General features: G+C 50.7%; 5 protein-coding genes across 5 annotated transcripts; 1 reads left to right on the forward strand and 4 right to left on the reverse strand.

Moving 5' to 3' along the window:
* The first annotated feature begins 721 nt into the window (after nucleotides 1-721).
* On the forward strand, nucleotides 722-3,270 carry BO87DRAFT_378634 (putative CTP synthase). Its single transcript, XM_025623840.1, has 3 exons — nucleotides 722-980; nucleotides 1,076-1,211; nucleotides 1,279-3,270. Exons 1-3 carry the CDS (start codon nucleotides 956-958, stop codon nucleotides 2,855-2,857), a joined length of 1,740 nt encoding a protein of 579 aa, XP_025477460.1. The 5' UTR covers nucleotides 722-955; the 3' UTR covers nucleotides 2,858-3,270.
* Nucleotides 3,271-3,882: 612 nt separating this feature from the next.
* Nucleotides 3,883-5,325, reverse strand: BO87DRAFT_399059 (polytopic membrane protein; the record flags this gene model as incomplete). The annotated part of the gene is made up of 5 exons (XM_025625406.1): nucleotides 3,883-4,364; nucleotides 4,427-4,491; nucleotides 4,557-4,954; nucleotides 5,018-5,122; nucleotides 5,179-5,325. The coding sequence occupies 5 exons, from the start codon at nucleotides 5,323-5,325 to the stop codon at nucleotides 3,883-3,885; spliced, it is 1,197 nt and encodes a 398-aa protein (XP_025477461.1).
* A 1,327-nt stretch (nucleotides 5,326-6,652) lies between these two features.
* Nucleotides 6,653-8,676, reverse strand: BO87DRAFT_388811 (endonuclease/exonuclease/phosphatase family protein; the record flags this gene model as incomplete). Its single annotated transcript, XM_025624875.1, has 3 exons — nucleotides 6,653-6,982; nucleotides 7,069-7,946; nucleotides 8,007-8,676. 3 exons carry the CDS (start codon nucleotides 8,674-8,676, stop codon nucleotides 6,653-6,655), a joined length of 1,878 nt encoding a protein of 625 aa, XP_025477462.1.
* A 622-nt stretch (nucleotides 8,677-9,298) lies between these two features.
* On the reverse strand, nucleotides 9,299-11,306 carry BO87DRAFT_313722 (glutamine--tRNA ligase; the record flags this gene model as incomplete). Its single annotated transcript, XM_025619627.1, has 3 exons — nucleotides 9,299-9,382; nucleotides 9,457-10,805; nucleotides 10,859-11,306. 3 exons carry the CDS (start codon nucleotides 11,304-11,306, stop codon nucleotides 9,299-9,301), a joined length of 1,881 nt encoding a protein of 626 aa, XP_025477463.1.
* Nucleotides 11,307-12,017: 711 nt separating this feature from the next.
* On the reverse strand, nucleotides 12,018-12,963 carry BO87DRAFT_378637 (hemerythrin domain-containing protein). The gene is made up of 3 exons (XM_025623841.1): nucleotides 12,878-12,963; nucleotides 12,562-12,811; nucleotides 12,018-12,497 (listed from the first exon to the last, which is right to left on the reverse strand). The coding sequence occupies exons 2-3, from the start codon at nucleotides 12,649-12,651 to the stop codon at nucleotides 12,054-12,056; spliced, it is 534 nt and encodes a 177-aa protein (XP_025477464.1). The 5' UTR covers nucleotides 12,652-12,811; nucleotides 12,878-12,963; the 3' UTR covers nucleotides 12,018-12,053.
* Between the last annotated feature and the right edge of the window lie 1,430 nt (nucleotides 12,964-14,393).

The raw sequence follows: 14,393 nt of genomic DNA on the forward strand, positions 1-14,393 counted from the left end.
GGCGAAAAGGCGGTGATAATTTAGCCTGGATATAAGGGAATGATTTGGAAGCACTAAATCAAGCTCATAATTATCTTAGATACCACAAAGATCTGTGAAATATTTTTTTTTTCTTTTTTTTGTTATGAAATTTTCCATCTCTTATCTCCTGTCTTATACGATTATGTTGATGATATTAATATAAATCATAATTAGCTTTTTCTCATGAAAGTTGAAGTTTTAGTGGTGTTGCTTGTTCAATTTAGTCCTCTGGTAGAGAGTTAAGTAACAGAGCAGTAGGACCACTCTACCCCATGGGAAAATATATCTTCAGTTGATTCTGGATCAGGACGAAATGATTGTAACTATGTACTAAAAAATTGCTCTCTCTAACTGAAAACCAGACAAGTTGGATCCTTCCTTTTCTTTTTTTCTTTCTTTCCCCCCCCCCCTAACTTCTCTTTTGGCAAGAGTATAAAATGATACAACAACTTAGTGAAGCAATAGACTGTATTATTCATGATACAAGAGGTGTGCTGCCTAGCATCATCAGGCAGAAGTCCCGAATGTAACCGTTTGACTGGGCTTGGCGTCACATGGGTGCCAATCAGAGCAGATTAAAAATACAGATGAATACAGATGGGGATGGAATGACTCAGATGGGAAGGGCACAACAACATGATGTTGTTAAATAAAAGCCTTTTACCATGCACATCAATTGCAGCTACTTATGACAATCGGTGTTTGTTCAATTTTGTCTCCTCAATTGGCATTGAAAGTATTCAGCCATACAAATTGTTGCTGTGAGGCCGATAAGATAACCCGATAAGATAAGAAAGTCACCTGACCAACCAGGCCCACCGCTTCGGGAGGGTCACAAATCGAACTTTTTTTCGCCTCATTCTTTGACTCTTTGCTCCGCGGTAATCGCTCACGTCCCCTTGTCACCACTCCGTCTCCGTCGGTCGCTGCAAAGATGAAATACGTTCTGGTTTCCGGAGGTAAGCTCAATTGCTCGGCTCGGCTGGAAACCAGCGGAGTTGCCAGGGTCCCTCGCCTTGTGCCCTCTTGCTAACGAAACCCGCCCGTTCCTCAGGTGTCATCTCCGGCGTGGGCAAGGGCATTATTGCCTCCAGCACCGGTCTCCTGCTCAAGACCACCGGTCTGGCCGTCACCTCTATCAAGATCGACCCTTACATCAACATCGATGCGGGCACAATGGCACCTACTGAGTCAGTATCTGCGTGGCTTTCGGCTTCTCGGTGATACACCTTATTGACATCACCCCCACTATGCTAGGCACGGTGAGGTCTATGTCACAGACGACGGTGGTGAAATGGACCTCGACCTTGGCAACTACGAGCGCTACCTCCTCTCCTCTCTCTCCCGCGATCACAACATCACCACCGGAAAGGTCTACCAGCACGTCATCAACCGCGAGCGCATCGGCCACTATCTCGGTAAGACCGTCCAGGTCGTGCCCCACGTCACCGATGCCATTCAGGAGTGGATTCAGCGGGTAGCCAAGATCCCCGTCGACGAGTCCAAGGCGGAGCCGGATGTCTGCATCATCGAGTTGGGTGGTACCGTTGGTGACATCGAGAGTGCGCCCTTCATCCACGCTCTGAGCCAGCTCCAGAGAAAGGCCGGCAAGGGCAACTTTGTCCAGATCCACGTTTCCTACGTGCCTGTCATCCCGCCGGGACCTGGCGGTGAGCAGAAGACGAAACCCACGCAGAGGGCAATCAGCGATGTGCGGAGTGCTGGTCTCAACCCCGACCTGATCGCTTGCCGCTGCGAGCAACCTCTGGAGGATAGCACCATCAATAAGATCGCCAACATGTGCTCCGTCGAGCAGCACCAGGTCATTGCCGTCCACAACGTCACGACGACATACCACGTGCCCATGCTTCTCGAGAAGCAGAAGCTGATCAGCACCATCACCGATATGCTCGACTTGAAGTCGATCCCCCAGACCCCTGAGCGCAAGGAGCAGGGCAGCCGCATGTGGAACGACTGGTGCGACCTTGCTCGTGGTCAGGACTTCCTCCACGATTCCGTCTCCATTGCTCTGGTTGGAAAATACACTTCCCTTCACGACGCCTATATCAGTGTCTCCAAGGCTCTGGAGCACGCGGCCATGTACTGCCACAAGAAGGTTCAGATCATCTGGGTCGACTCGTCGCATCTGGAGGATGACACTGCCTCGCCCGCCGACTACCACAAGGCCTGGCACGCGGTTTGCACGGCCGATGGTGTCCTGGTGCCCGGCGGTTTCGGTAACAGAGGTACTGAGGGTATGATGAAGGCCATCACATGGGCGCGTACCAACAACAAGCCCTTCCTGGGTGTCTGCCTGGGTATGCAGCTGGCCGTGTTGGAGTTCTGCCGCAACGTCGCCAACATTAAGGATGTCGGCAGTGAGGAGCTGCACCCCAAGGCCGAGAACCACGCCATTGTCTACATGCCCGAGGTCGACAAGGGCAAGCTTGGTGGTACCATGCGTCTTGGCAGACACCCCTGTGTCTTCCAGGAGAACACCGAGTGGTCTCGTCTGCGTGGTCTGTACGGACCTTCCGTCTCGCAGATTGAGGAGCGCCACCGTCATCGTTACGAAGTCAACCCCGACATGATCGAGCAGATTGAGAAGGCCGGTCTCTCTTTCATCGGAAAGGACACCAAGGGCGAGCGTATGGAGATCATCGAGATCAAGGACCACCCCTGGTTCGTCGGTGTCCAGTTCCACCCCGAGTATCTCAGTCGGGTCTTGAGCCCCAGCCGGGCTTTCCTCGGTTTCTTTGCCGCCGCTGCGGGCTGCCTGGATGAGGTCTCCAAGGCAGTTGTGCAGGGTCAGCGGAGCATTGGCCGGAAACAATAGATCTCTTTGGCGGAGGAGCGGTATTTTGCTGGAGTTCTGGTGAGAAGGATACTGTTGACGGTACACACCGTCTGGGTTTTTCTGTTTTCTGTCTGGGGCAGGTCTTGAGTGCTGCTCTGCTCATATGCTGTGAGGCAGCCCCGACCCATTTGACTTGGGGTCTATGGCAGACTCGCGTGGGGAGGATACCCTTGACAAAGACCTGAAGCGTCACCCAGGTCAATCAGGTCAGATTCACACGACGCTGCACAAAATGGAGTCGAAAATAATATGTCGGAAGTTGTCTGTTTCCTCAGGTTATGCTTTTGTTGAGATTGCAGGGCTTTTTGACTACGTGATATCACTATAATATAAAAGTATTGAGACGGCCGGTCCATTGATAGATTAAATCAATACAATAGATTAGATTTGGTGCCAACACTTTTTCTTCTATCTAGGAGTACACTTCTTCTTTTACTACTACTACTACTACTACTCAAGAGTAATGCTCTCGAGTCACACTTAAGCCATAACTGAGCAAAGATCGTACCAGTCCGTCATCTAAACAGATGCCTTCCATGTGCGATATCCACCACAGCATAAATACTCCTTATCCGACCACATGCACACATCATCACTTCTCCCCAACGAATGATCTACTACCTCGGTACGGATCATCCCAACCTCAAATAACAATTATAGCATGCACTGCGAAGCCGACCGGCCGTTATTAGAGTTTCAATCTAGCCCTGCGACCTGTTGCAGATCAGCCATAAATCAGACAGACCCTTGGGGACGATCGCTCGGGTTCTACATACAAAGAGAGTATCGCCGTTGCCGATCTATCTTACAACAACATGCAACATATCTTATGAGAAACATGAACATCATATAACAATCAATAGTCTACTACCATCCCAATATTGATGTAAAATATATTCTATAAAAAGAGAATAAAAATTAATGGTATATACCCAACTCCACCAATGCCAACCCAACCCATCCCAAAAACAAGAACAAACAACCACAAGAAGAAAAAGTTCTCTCTAAGCAGAAGTCGTAACCAACACCTCCCTCCTAACACTAATAATCCCGGGAAACTTCATCCCGATCCCAACCGTAGCCCCATTCTTGGGCAATATCGGATACTCATCCACCCTGCCCCCATGGCCATGTCCACTCTCCCCCCCATCAACCACATCCACATCTGCATCCGCATCCACCCTCTCCCCCGTCTCAACACTATACATCGTCGTCCCATATAACCGCTCATCGTGGGCGTGCATCGCCATGCGATCGTCGAATTCAGAAGGTGGTGTTCGCGTAGTATTGGTGTCGAGGGACCGAAGCGGGACGGAGAAGTTTCGTTGCTTGTTGCGGGTGCTCGGCCACGGATCGGACGTGTATTCGTTGCCTCGGGTCGAGGGGTTGAATTTGCGGAGGATTGGTCGGAGGGTTGCCATGCTGCCGGCGAAGATGCCCAGGCCGGTTTCGATGTTGGACCAGATTGCTATTGGGGTTGTTGCCCCTGTTATTCTTTGTTAGTATTCGGTGTATTTGGTAAGGTGGGGGTTATTGGGGAAGGCGTACAGAGGTAGTCGACGCTGTAGAGGGTGTGGATGTAGGGGATGCGGATGAAGACGGCGATGGAGGCACTGTTCATTCCATTGGGGTTAGTATGTGTGACTGAGTGGAGGGTACTGAAGGGTATAGTACTTACACGCAAGCCATACCCAACAGTCCAGCGACAGCAAATTTAACATCACGCTTCATATTGAGTTTCCGGACTAGCAGGATCGGAAGGATGGCGATAGTGAGGTCGAAGAGCGCAGAGGAGGCGCTAAAGGCGTACAGTCCGCCCACGATTATGTGCATGTTCATGCAAGATCCGGGGCCCTTGTATGCCGTGGACAATTGGTTCCAGAAATACGACATGGGGTGGCATTGCACGAGGACCATGATGAAGAAGATGAGTCCGGCGATGACGACGATTCCTCCGACGAGGCAGACGGTTATCCGGTGCGTTCGGTCGATGGTCACGCGGAGGATGAAGATGCTGACGGATATCTTGCAGAGAATGGAGGCGAGGGCGTAGCCGATGTCGCAGTAGAACCAGTACTGTTAAATATATTGATTAGTGGTGAGGGTATGGAAATCATGCTGTGAGGTTGCAGTGTTTACCTCCATTGCGGTTGTCCGCTGGTGATTGGTTAACTCGGTCAAGTGTTTCCCTGTACCGTACAAACTACCTCCGATCATGCAGCCTGAGAACATGGCATAGAAGAGCTATATCCGACGTCAGTGTATATTCATTGGACATGTAGAGGAAGAAGGTAGCTCACCAATGCCAGTACCATAACTCCATCATCCCATCCAAACGCCTTGACAACTGCCAGGCGGACATAGCATCGTAGAATCGTCGTCACAGACGCCAATGCAAAGAAGACAGCAGCTACTGCTCGTACTTCTAATGACCGATCCACGGCCATGATGGTTATGCGAGCTGGCCAGCAGGCGAGAGGTGACAGCAGCAGCGTTAGCAGCGACAGTGTAACATCTGCGGAAATCCAATGGGATGGAAAAAGATATTATGAAACAAGAGTTGCCATAAGCGAACGTGACGTACCAGACTGGCGAAAGAATGGTTAGACTCAACTGCCGACGATTTCAGCGACGCCGCTCATGGGCGTTAGGGTTCCTGGGACACCCATGGATGAGACACCGATGGAAACAGGTCTGACTGGATGAGACGGCACAGCACGGAAAGTTTAAGGTCCACTTGCGCAGGATAAGAACCGTAAAACAGATGATGCTGTGAGGGGAAGGGGGCGAACTGTGCTTGTGCGCCCGTTGGGAAGTAGATGAGATCTTAGATTAGCGATCAGGGTGTCCACAGTTGAGACTTTGGACTTATTGGAGAGAGAGAGAAGCCTACTACCAGTGGGTCCTCGCGACGGGGCGCAGGCCGAATTTTCAGCTGAACCACGTGGGATCCGCCGCTGAACGTGGCCACTGACTGGTCGCTACCGCTGAAATTCGGTGATTCTCGTGTTTGTTCTGGTTTGTGAGTCGGCTTTGGTTCGGAGGTTTTGCTGTTTGTTGTCTGTTTACCTGAATGGTGGTTCCACTGGCCCTGGCGCTCAGGCCTTCGGGGTTGAGGACCTCACTGGACGGGCAGAGACGACGCTACAGCCAGCCACCTGACTAGTCCTGTTAGTAGTGCGCTGAGCATGCCATGCTGCACGGTTAATTATAAGATCACGAAGTGTTGCTGAGATCTAGACCAGGGTCTTGAGGAAATTGTCAGGGGGAACTACTGAGATTGTTTGCAGCGCCTGGCCCATTGTGGTTTCCATCAATGCAGCTCATCCCGAGGTACAAGTAAGACAACAAGTTCCCCGCAGAATTTCACACGAGTCTCCTAATGCATAGTATAGCTTTTCACTTAGCATGTATACATTCGCTGTGTTTCTGCTTCCTGCCTCAGGCATGAACAGTAGTGCTCGAGTCATGAACTCCGGATGCGGCAGTGGGTCGAGCCGCACAGATGAAGCAATAAAAATGAAACGAACCATGCCAGGCACACATCGCTACGCGGCAAAATAAATATTTGGAGACACGCAAAACTCAATTATTAAAGTATTTCTTGTCCGATGGGTTTGTAGCTCCACTGATAAAAGATTTTATTGTGCTGCCATGTGTCTTAGCTCGATTAGATCGGGGTTGCGGACCCTTCTCATTTAAGCATGGGCTTGCGACTGCTTGCTCCTGAATAGAAGGTTCGAAGCCTTTGGAAAGAGAAACAGCTGGCGGTGCTTACTCGCACATGTTGAACAGAGCAACGGTAGGATCGTGATCCGATAACTCATCGTCTGTCGACACCCACGTGTTGACATGAATGTGCTCCATTTTGGCCCCAGACGTCAACGCGGAACTCACATACATGTGGTCTAATGATTCGCAGTTCTGGTTATACAGATAGGTATACCTCTCGGTCGCTGGGATGCCAGTAAAGTCCTCCAGGTCCTGCAGCTTGGACTCGGAGACAAACACCTCCAGAGGCTCGACAAACGCATACTCGTTAAAGTCACCGGCGGTGATAATTTTCGCATCGGAATTGACCTCCAGTATGGAGGTAACAAATTTCTACGCCATCCACGGTTAGATTCTGCTCGGTTCCAGACAAACACAACCAAGATGAGAGAAATCATTAGCGCGAAAAAAGTACTCACAGCAACCACTTTAGCCTGGTCCACGCGGTTCTCCACCCATCCGTTGACGGGGGGTCGCGGATCGCCCTCCAGCGAAGTGCTGTCATATTTGGAGGTGAAGTGCACGTTGATCGTATAGAAGGTGTTCTTGCCGTCCAGTGTCTCCCATTGGGCTACCAATGGCTTGCGACTGTCATCCCAGGCCTCGTTGGAGGGATCAATCAGACCTGGGTTGTAGCTTAGATTGCCGTCGGAGAGGACGGAGGTGGAGTCCCTGCTGGATCCGGGATTGTGGTTTCGCAGTCGTACCACCGATGGGTCATAGAGGTACGCTGGCCGGATATTACCGCCGCGTTCTCCGCCGCTCGTGTCATTCTCCGGATCGATGTCAGTGTAGTTGTACGCGACTCCGTCGTGCTCTTCGATCGCACTAGCGAGCTTGGACAGTGTCAGGCTGGCGGAGACGACTGGTGTCATAAATGTCAGTGACATGATCTTATCATGATGGCAGTGGAGAGGGTTGAGATTACCGCCATCATCAGTTGCTCCGCTGTTGTCCTGGATCTCTTGTAGAAACAGTACGGTTGGACTGTTCAGATACTTGGCGATATGCCCCCCGATCCCACTCATGGTGGTCGAGTCCGGAGAGAAATTATCCACATTGTAATCTCCGACAGTGATGGAGCTGCAGGTTCCATCCGCCTTGAGTGTCGTTGCCGTGGCTTCTGTAGTGTTGGACCCGGTCTTCTCCAAGGCAGTCAGAGGCAGGAGTGCGTAGAAGCCATACGCCTGCGTGATGATTCCAGTTATGTCCTCGAGGGTGTCTCCCAGTTTGGTATCAGTTGGATTCTTGGTCCCATCCAATGGAGATCCGATGACGATGGATTCCGGGTTGGAGTCTACAGTCAAACACCAAGTCAGTAAATAGTTGACACGATAGCAGAGTCAGGCAATCAAACCATTTGCACGCATGGTCAGCCCGCCCCGGTCATTCTTGCCCGTCACTGGCCAGTCCCCAATTACCCAGGTATCGCCATAAGAATTGGCCTTGCTGATGGCTGTGAGTCCAGTCAAAGTAGCGAGTTCACCACTCAGGCTCTGCCAGAAGTCCATGCCATACTCGGTCGGGTCCAAAACAGGATTCTTAGTGGAAAGCCGACTAGAACCGCCGGGTAGGCTGAAGACATCGCCATTGTCCAGGGAAGAGTACTGCTCAGTGGGAGGATCCAAGCCATCCTTTCCGATGACGATGGAAGTGACGGTATTATCGCTGGACAACACCTCGATGTCAGATGGAGACTCGATCTCAGTGGTATAGACGTAGCTGGACGAGGATCGGTACTCCGCGACCTTTCCACTCAGGGTGACAATGTCGCCGACCGTGACTTTCGACACTCCAATGCTACCATACACATAGATAGAGTTGGAGGTCCGGGAGTCTGAATCGGCATCCGTGGCGCGAATGTAGAACCCGCTGGAACCTTTAGCTGTGACAAGGCCCGTGACACCGGAGACACTTTTTCCTTTGTAGGAAGAAACGTATCGGTCGCCGTTGATCTCGGGGATGGTCACGGCCAGCGCGCTCTGGAAGAGCAGTGCTGCCGCACACAGCGAGGGGATCATGCGCATGGTGTGCAAGAGGTTTGCAAATGCTCAGCCAACTGTTGTTCGAAAGCGAATACCGGCATTGTGAAGAGAATGCAGGGTTCTTATAAGACGACTGTTGCCATGTGGATGAATATTCCGTGATAGGGTACATCTCTACATCAGTGTATAGCAGTAGTATAGATAGCAAGCAGACACCCGTATCGAGGACGGCAGTGGGAAATTACGGTTAATTAAGATAAGAATGCTGGCAGCCACTGATAATCCATCGAAACACCCACGTTTAAGACATCCGATGCAGCCAAGACCTCCCCGATGTCACGTCGGTCGGAGCCGACGGCCCTGAAGAAACCGGGAGATCATAATGTACCCGATTATACTGGAGTAGTGGGTGCAGTAAAGAGAGAGCCGGCGGAAGAATCTTCTTGCTGATTACTGCAGTTCAAAGCCTGCCAGTGATGCTCGCTATTCACAGCCACATGACATTCGTTACCCAAATCTATGTTTCCTGCAACTGGCACACCGTGGAGCCTGCCGACCGCAAGGTGGCCTGTGCCTCCTCTAACTCCTTCTTCGCCTTCCCTCTGCCCGGTACCTGATCCCATCACGCGTAAAATCTAAACCCATTCATTCGTCAAAAGACCTCTTAGCTGCTCTTGCTCACATCCTGTTTCAGGGAAACGATGCGGTTCAGCACAACCCGGTCATCCGTAGAATCCGAATCGACCGCCTGGCATACCGGTTAGCAATGGATCTCAAAGCGGAAATAATAAATGTTGAGGAAATGTTGTCAGGGATACTCACGAAGTAAGCAACACGCATCGCCTGGAACCGGACACTTTCCGGTCCACTCTTGGTCTTCTCTCCCGCAGCCTCGGGCCAGGGAGCCCGGCGGCGCACCTCATCAAAGCCGGCCTCAATCAGGGCGTCGTTGTAGATGGTCTCGCTGTTGGGGTTAATGTCCTTCAGGAAGCCACCCTCCACAGAGTTCGGGTCATCCGACTTGAACAGCTGGTCGTGGATGCGAACCTCCACCTTGCGCGAGTTGTCCGGGACCCAGTGGATGTAGGTCTTGGGCTTTGCGCCGGAGCGGTCCAAAACGGCGCGAATCTCCGTGACCTTTCCTTCGGCATCCTTCGTGAAGGTCGTGGCCTTGAGGGGATAGGGGGACCTCCACAGACCGACACTCTTGCCGGGGGCGAGACGGAAGTAACCCTTGCTATCCTCCTCGCGGAAGTCGGAGCGGTCAATGTAGACGGTCTTGGTGAAGGGAAGCTTGTGGGAGCCCATCTTGGGGTCCTTGGGCGAGAATGGCACGTCCAAGTCAAGCTCCTGGGCCTCAAGAGATTCAAAGTCCTCAATGACAACGGGAACGGGGTCAAGGACCAGCATCAAACGCGGAACACGGGTCTCAAGGTAGGTACGAACAGACTGTTCGAAACGAGCAATCTGGATGACGGACTTGGAGGTAGTCACACCCAATTCGTTGATGAAGGAAAGGATGGCCTCCGGGGGAACACCACGGCGACGCAGCGCGATCAGGGTGTACAGACGAGGGTCGTCCCAACCACGCACGTAACCTTCATCAACAAGCTTCTTCAGCTTTCTCTTGCTCATGACCGTTCCGCTGACCTCCATGCGGCTGTATTCACGCTGCATAGGCTCGTAGACTTCCAAGGTCTTGTTGAGCCATTCGTAACTCTCACGCGACAGTACGAATTCGGTGGTGCAAAGACTGTGGGTAATACCCTCGAAACTATCGCACAGGCAGTGGGCAAAGTCATAGGTGGGGTAGATCTTCCACTGGTCCTTGGTACGGTGGTGCTCCGCGTTGAGGACACGGTAGGCAGCCAGATCCGAATACATCTGTGGGTTGGGGTTGTCAAGCTCCTGCTTCATGCGCAGGAACGCCGTCTGAGGTGCGTACTTTCCGTCGCGCATATCGCGGAATTTTTGCAAGTTGGTTTCCACGTCCTGCTCGGCGTCCTTGCAGCGGAACCTGGGGCCATTCTTCTCGCCACCACGCTGCAACTTGATCTCAGCATCGCTGCAGTGGCAGACATATGCGCGTCCAATCTTGATCATCTTCTCGGCGAGCTCGTACAGCTTATCAAAGTGGTCACTCGAGTGGGTAACGGCGTGCGGCTTAAATCCTATTTGTGGTCGGTCAGTCATGTCCGCATGATTATGCTCACATATGCCTTACCGAGCCACTCAATGATATCCTCAATCGCGGTGAAGTATTTCTCCTCCTCTGCCTCGGGGTTGGTGTCGTCGAATCTCAAGATCGTCTTTCCGCCGTGGTGTCTCGCGAAGCCGAAGTTGATCGCAATGGCCTTGGAGTGACCCAGGTGCAGGTATCCATTGGGCTCCGGAGGGAATCTGGTCAAGGGAGTAACGGGTCGCTCGTTGTAGACATTGGCAAGGAAGCCCTGCTTGAACATGGCGTCCGGGTCGATGGGGGCCTCCTCCGGCTTGGGCGTCGCGGGGCCCTGGGGCTTCGGGGTCGCAGCAGGCTTCGGAGGAGCGTTGGCTTTGGCGGCCTTTTTGGCACGCTTCTGCATGCGCTTCTTCAACTCGCCCTTGGAGACCATCTCACCGGTCTCCTCGTCGAGCTGGAGCTTGGCAGTGGCTTCCGCGATTGCGTCCGCCATCTTGACGTTTTGTCGGAGGGGTTCTCCAAGCGCAACAAGTAGACGTTAGAGGGTAGGTGGTGCCTCGAGAAGAGGATATCCGCAGCAATTCCTGGATGAAGCTACCTCAAGCTAAATGCCAGGAGAGAGCGAGCGGCGTGAGTCGCGTGAGTCAAGAATGGGCAGCACCAGAATGTTTGGTTATCAGCGATCAGCGGGGGAGGGGAATCTTTTGTGGCGGCTTATGTCATCGTCGGGCACCGTCACGTGAGATTACAAGCTGCCTTGTTATTCAGGCTCCGAATAACTCTCATTGTAACCGTTGTTCCATTTGCTAGCCATATAATATAGAATAAATAAAATATAACCAATAGTCTCAAGATCCAACTTGATTGAATTCGTCGTGGTTACTAAAACTAGTGCTTACCACTCAGTTCTACTACACGGTAATTCTGGTGATATATATGTTGGCCCGGGCTATGAGGGTTACTAGTATAAAGTTGTGGGCAAACACTAGTACTACTCATTACAAGATGTTAGCAACTGATGATAGTATTTCAGGCGACATACTACTAGTACCTAATCTGACCTGACTGGAAGTATTTGGCCCTGGGATCTTAGTCTATAGACTCCTAGTGCTGATCTATTCAGCCTTCTATTCAAATTTCGAAGAGTACAGCGACTACAACGGAATCGTAAAGGTTTCTATACCCACCCTTTCTTCAATCCAGCATCGACTAAACCATATTGTATAAGATCAATGATTATTTACATGGGTATTCTCGGCATTTCCTCCTTTGTCCAGTACCGTCTCATATTCTCTGCTCCCAAGGTCTTCACCTCCTGGTCCAAATGCGTCCAAAGAACCTCCCTCCACCCTTCCATCTTGCCCCGTAAAACATCGAATTCCAACTCTTGCTTTCCCTCCTGACACTCCTCTAGATACTCCTGGAACTCTTCCAGTCCCTTATGGATCTGCCGATGCTGCCGCAAGAGTTCAGCAGCTTGGCGACCTCGCCCCGTGCGGAACTCGGGCATCTTTTTCGCCAAATGAGGGAAGACATGGTTCTCTTCTATACTATGGTGAATCTCCAGATGTTGAGCAAAGTGCAGTCCCTCGGAAATGAATTGCCGCATTTTCATATACGGAGGTAGTCGGCCGCTAGTCGAGGCCTCCCAAAGCATGTTCCATGATAGACGGAGGAGTCCATGCTGGATGGAATGGGTTAGTGGTAAACGAGACGATCGCCTGCCTTAAATCGAGATAATAACTTACGTAGTACTCCATTTGCTCCGCTGCTCGATTGTATATCTTGAAGTCCTTCGCCGATAGCGGCGGCTCACTTTGCTGCTCGGTATTGGTCATGATGGGCGTTGCAGCTGCGTTTGTCAACAACCGGCCTGGAAGATAAGGGCGAAGCCTCAAGGACGAGAGAGACGGTGTTGGCAGCAGAGATATGCGGCGACTGGCGTGAAACATGAATGGGGGTCCAATATGCAGTGTAACAAGACTACGAATGCGGATACTTTCTCACATAAGCCATCAAGATCGGATCACCTTCCATTGGGAGGGACTCGCAGAGATCACTTACCATGTACTGTTGTATGCCTATATCATTAATATTGATCGTCGTTGGGCGTCTTGATAGGCAATGGATAGTACTATCTTTGGTCCTAATCCACCAGTCTGCGGGGAAGAAATTGTAATCTTTGAATCCGGGAGGAAATGATTTGGCCCTCATTTATAAGCCATGACCAATCAGGGCTAAGTACTCACCCCACCCGTGATTTATACTAGGAGATAGGAGATTAATGTCAATAAGAGGAGGGAACAATCCTTTGATACTTTGGTAGAATATTCTGATAGTTTATTGTGTATGTTTCAGACTGTGAATTGCTATATGCACTTGATCGTAAGAGATCCAGATGTACGAGGTCGCGCTTCGCGTCCCCTTACCCGTTTATATAATCACAGTTATATTGATATTCGAAAGCAGAGAGTAGTGTAAGAAAGGTAAAAAAGAATCATCGTCAGTCGGCAGTTCAACCTTTAAGATTATAGAGGTATAGGAAAAGAGAAAACAAAATTAGCACGTGTGTACCTTCTCCCGAATGATGTTTCTTGGGATGAGTTGGGAGTACACCTTCCTCAGTCATATGTTCCACGAGTTAGTGATCATGTTCGACAATGGCAACAATATGTAGAAATGAATCCTCATGGATGTAAAAACAAGGTAACCATGGTCCGATTGGTAAGACATCATACAATAAGACCAATAGAAGAGAAGCAATAGGTAAGCCACGCACAAGAAAGTGTAGATCTCCAAGCCAGATAATTAACCCCTCCGTCAGTGAGGGATAATTAGTTTGAATACGAGGAGCAGCATCGCGAGTTACCATGCTAGTCTTAGCTTCTAGGAGGGTGCCCTGAAAAGGTGCATAAGGCTGGTGTTCAGAAGTGTCACTCCGCGATGCCGAAAGTATACTCCAGAATGACGCTACGCTTTACCGAAATAAGCATCTAGTGATAATAAACCCACAGCGATCATGATTCTGAAACCGGAACAAAAGCAGGGACTGTATGCTGATTGCGGTTACTGACGTAATATTATAATAGCCGCCAATGGCTAGCATTAGCCGGTCTTTGCGCCTGAAAAATCCGAATGGTGGCGTCCTGGAGGAGCTTAATCCTGGCATCTGATAGTGTGGGGGTCATGAAGGTCGTGCGTAAGAACTAAATCTCGGCTAATGTTTGATTGACAAGCATGGGAATGCTATACGACTCTCTGACCCTCCAGTAACGCATGGGTCAAGGTACAATGGTTACATAGACCAGGTTAATGTATCGTCACCAGCAAGCAGGCTGACCGGAGATTGTGTCTGTTATCGCAAGGAAAGGATCTTACTTGCGAGAGTAGAGACTGTCCAAAAATTAGGCATAGTACTACAAACGTTTAAACCATGGAAAGGTGGTATCGGGAGAGGACATGGGACGGAATTTTGGTTTGCACCTGAGACAACAGAGAAGAGCGACCTTGTCAAGAGGATTGAGAAACCACACAAAGTACCTAACCTGCTTTGTTCAATGACTGGTGGCTGGGGAAGAGT

This window comes from Aspergillus neoniger (genome assembly GCF_003184625.1).
Source record: "Aspergillus neoniger CBS 115656 unplaced genomic scaffold BO87scaffold_26, whole genome shotgun sequence".
In the NCBI taxonomy this organism is placed as follows: Eukaryota; Fungi; Ascomycota; class Eurotiomycetes; order Eurotiales; family Aspergillaceae; genus Aspergillus; species Aspergillus neoniger.

Bases quoted from the DNA above. Each gene is read 5' to 3' on its own strand.
- BO87DRAFT_378634 (XM_025623840.1), top strand. From the start codon at position 956: ATGAAATACGTTCTGGTTTCCGGAG. The intron at 981-1,075 runs GTAAGCTCAATT...CCCGTTCCTCAG, and splicing joins ATACGTTCTGGTTTCCGGAG to GTGTCATCTCCGGCGTGGGC. The intron at 1,212-1,278 runs GTCAGTATCTGC...CCACTATGCTAG, and splicing joins GGCACAATGGCACCTACTGA to GCACGGTGAGGTCTATGTCA.
- BO87DRAFT_378637 (XM_025623841.1), bottom strand. From the start codon at position 12,651: ATGACCAATACCGAGCAGCAAAGTGAGCCGCCGCTATCGGCGAAGGAC. The intron at 12,498-12,561 runs GTAAGTTATTAT...CATTCCATCCAG, and splicing joins CGGAGCAAATGGAGTACTAC to CATGGACTCCTCCGTCTATC.